The 2,768-nt window shown below is 57.8% G+C and overlaps 1 protein-coding gene across 1 annotated transcript in view; it reads right to left on the bottom strand.

Moving 5' to 3' along the window:
- Window positions 1-257, bottom strand: part of IFI30 (interferon, gamma-inducible protein 30) — a 3,525-nt gene extending 3,268 nt beyond the window's left edge. Inside the window, exon 1 of the mRNA XM_015557712.1 lies at window positions 201-257. Coding sequence (XP_015413198.1) covers window positions 201-257 — 57 coding nt within the window. The remainder of the gene's footprint in view (window positions 1-200) is intronic.
- Window positions 258-2,768: the final 2,511 nt, after the last annotated feature.

Raw genomic sequence — 2,768 nt, forward strand, 5'->3', positions numbered from 1 at the left:
TCCACCCTCACCCCCCCACTCCCGCCAGGTGCTGGGAGAGCAAACACTTGGCCATCCGGCCGCTCAGCGCTTCACCCTCACCCCAGCCCCGCATCTGCCCAGCCCAGACACGGGAAGCTGGGATCAAGCTCCGGGAGCGCACGTGGGGCGGGGGCTTCAGAAACAGACACAGAGAGGGAGGCGGAAGGGTCTTCTCGCACCACAGAGCCCTCTGGGGCAGCTAGGGTGATCTGGCCCCCTGCCCCCAGCCGGGGCATCCCTGCACTATGGGCGGCTGGGGAGGGCGGGCCTGCCTTCCTACCTGGGAGTGGGCACTGGCTGCACAGCCCGGAACCCTTTCCCTAGCCTGGCTCAAGACCCCCGTTACTCCTAACCCATGGCCCTGCCCTCACCCAGCCCCAGTCCACTCCCCAGCCCAGATACAGTCCCGAGGGGCTGACTCAGGCTTGGCCACAGCTGGGCCAGAAAGCAGAAGCCAGAGCAGCAGGGCCGCTCACTTCCCCTGGCCCCCACCCTGACTCTAGGGGGTGGAGGAAGCTGGTGGTCATTCTTCCCCAGGTTAGGGGTTTGGGTGGGGAGAGGGGTTGGCCGCATCCTGGCTCCTCAGCAAGCTCCCCTGGGGTTGGAGCAGTAATCCCTGAAGCCTGAACTATGTCCATGGGTGGGGGTGGGGGATGCCCATGTAGGACCCAAACCAGCAGCCAGCCAGGCCAGATTAGCCCCAGGACCGTGCTGGGCACCTCAAGTGATGGAGCCTCCGTTTTCTAGTCTATAAAATGGGAGAAGAGGGAGGTAGGGGAATAAAGCCACCGTGGAAGACTCAGAGGCAGAGGGACAGTTGCCTGGGAGGGGGGTGGGGCAGCTGGGCTGTGACCCTGGGAGGGGGGGACACAGGGCAGCAGTGAAGGCAGACAGAACAGCCCTGCCGAAGGACTGGAAGCTGGGCGTACCGGGAGAACGACTGAGATAGTCACACTTTGCAAGGTCTCACATTCCAGTCGTGACACGTGACACGGAGTCAGACCTCACAGGAGGAAACGCGCACAACCTGGCCTGGAATACAGCCAACGCCCCACGGCCACAGGTCCCACAGCCCGCGTCACACACGCTAGGGCAGCGCCAGCCTGTGCACACACACACACGCTCATGGCAACAGCTTGGGGCCCAGGCTTTGCCTGAAGTCCCTGTGGCTGGATGATCTGCCCATCCCATCCCTGTGGACCCTCAGCAAAACCCATTTCCTTCCTGAAGTCTCTGCCAAGCGAAACAGCGCGACCTTGGGAGCTAGTTGGGTGCTCTCTCTGGGCCGGGCAGGGTGGAAGAAATAGATAAATACAATTGTTAGGCTTATAGGACAATGCAATCCTTAACAGCCATTTGTAAGCTTCCTGCCACAGGAGAACAAAAGACCAGGAAAAACTCGCTAGACACCAGGAGTCAGACCACACAAGGAATGGAAAGTGTCCCGAAGGCACCTGATTGCACACCTGCGTTCCATACCCACCAGCTCACCCCCCAAACCTACTGGTGACGTTTCCCACCAGTGACTGCATATAACGATGAAACTCTAGCTACTGGGCGCTGCCATCGTCGACCCAATGTCCCCTTGGCTCAGCGCTGTGCGGCCCTGCTGGGGTCCAACCCCAGCAGGTCCAGGGGTCCCCAAAGGTGTGGATGGAGTAGGCAAAGAAGGAATGACACAGAGACAGCGTTCAGTTGATCAGCAGCCTTGCCAGGATCTCTAGCCACAATCTCTAGCCAAGTTCTGTGCAGGTTCTCCAGTCAGGTTCAGTCCAGGTTCTCCAGCCAGGTTCAGTCACCAGGTTCTAGTCAGGTTCTCTTGCCATGTTCTATCCAGGTTCTGTAGCCAGGTTCTGTCTCTAGGTTCTATCTAGGTTCTGTGTGTCTAGGTTCTGTGTGTCTAGGTTCTGTGTTCTGTCTCTAGGTTCTGTGTCTAGATTCTGTGTCTAGGTCAGGGGTTGGCAAACTTTTTGACTCAAGAAGGGAAGCAAACATATTAAGAACAGTATGCTATATACGCCAGGTCCCTTGAAACATATGCTGTGCAGATGTTTCTTTCCTGCAGCGACTGTGTCAAGCAGCAAGGATGGACCGGCTCCCGGCACGGCCCTTCCCTTTGGATAGCTCATCCCCAACCCCTCCCCTTAAATAATTTCAGTTTTCTTTAGTCACCATCTGAGATGGCTATTTAGCCGGCCCACGTGCACCATCCACCATGCTCACCTTTCAATAATTGCTCACAATGCTGGATGGACTCATACACATAACCCCAGCTCAGAAAGAACTCTGGGGGTGGCGTGGTAGGGGTTGTGTCTCTTGACCGCACTTGGCAATGGGGAAGTTGCACATCACGATATGGCCGGTGGCTGAGTGCTGGGACTCAAACCGAGGGGGCCAGTGAAGAGCTGGGTTGGAGTCTGGGGTCCCTTGATTAAGCCAGAGTTCAGGGTTTGAACCTCTCTGCTGTGTGACCTTGGTCAGGTCTCTCAACTTCTCTGGACAGAAGCAGCTACACTAGGGGGAGGAGACTGGGGGGGGGGGCCCCCCACGGGCAGCCTGAGTTAAACTCCAGCCCTTCTCTGTGTGACCACGTGAATGCCAGGCCCCCAGCACACAGTGGCCATGGAGAAGCGCGCCAATAACAGAAGCATCCACTGAGTTCAATGTTTTATATCCACATCAGTATCAACGTACCATACAAAACCCACCTGCCAGCCTAGCTGGGCAGGCAGGGTCGGGGGGGCGGG

The sequence above is a fragment of the Myotis davidii genome, unplaced genomic scaffold (genome assembly GCF_000327345.1).
Source record: "Myotis davidii unplaced genomic scaffold, ASM32734v1 scaffold448, whole genome shotgun sequence".
NCBI lineage: Eukaryota > Metazoa > Chordata > Mammalia > Chiroptera > Vespertilionidae > Myotis > Myotis davidii.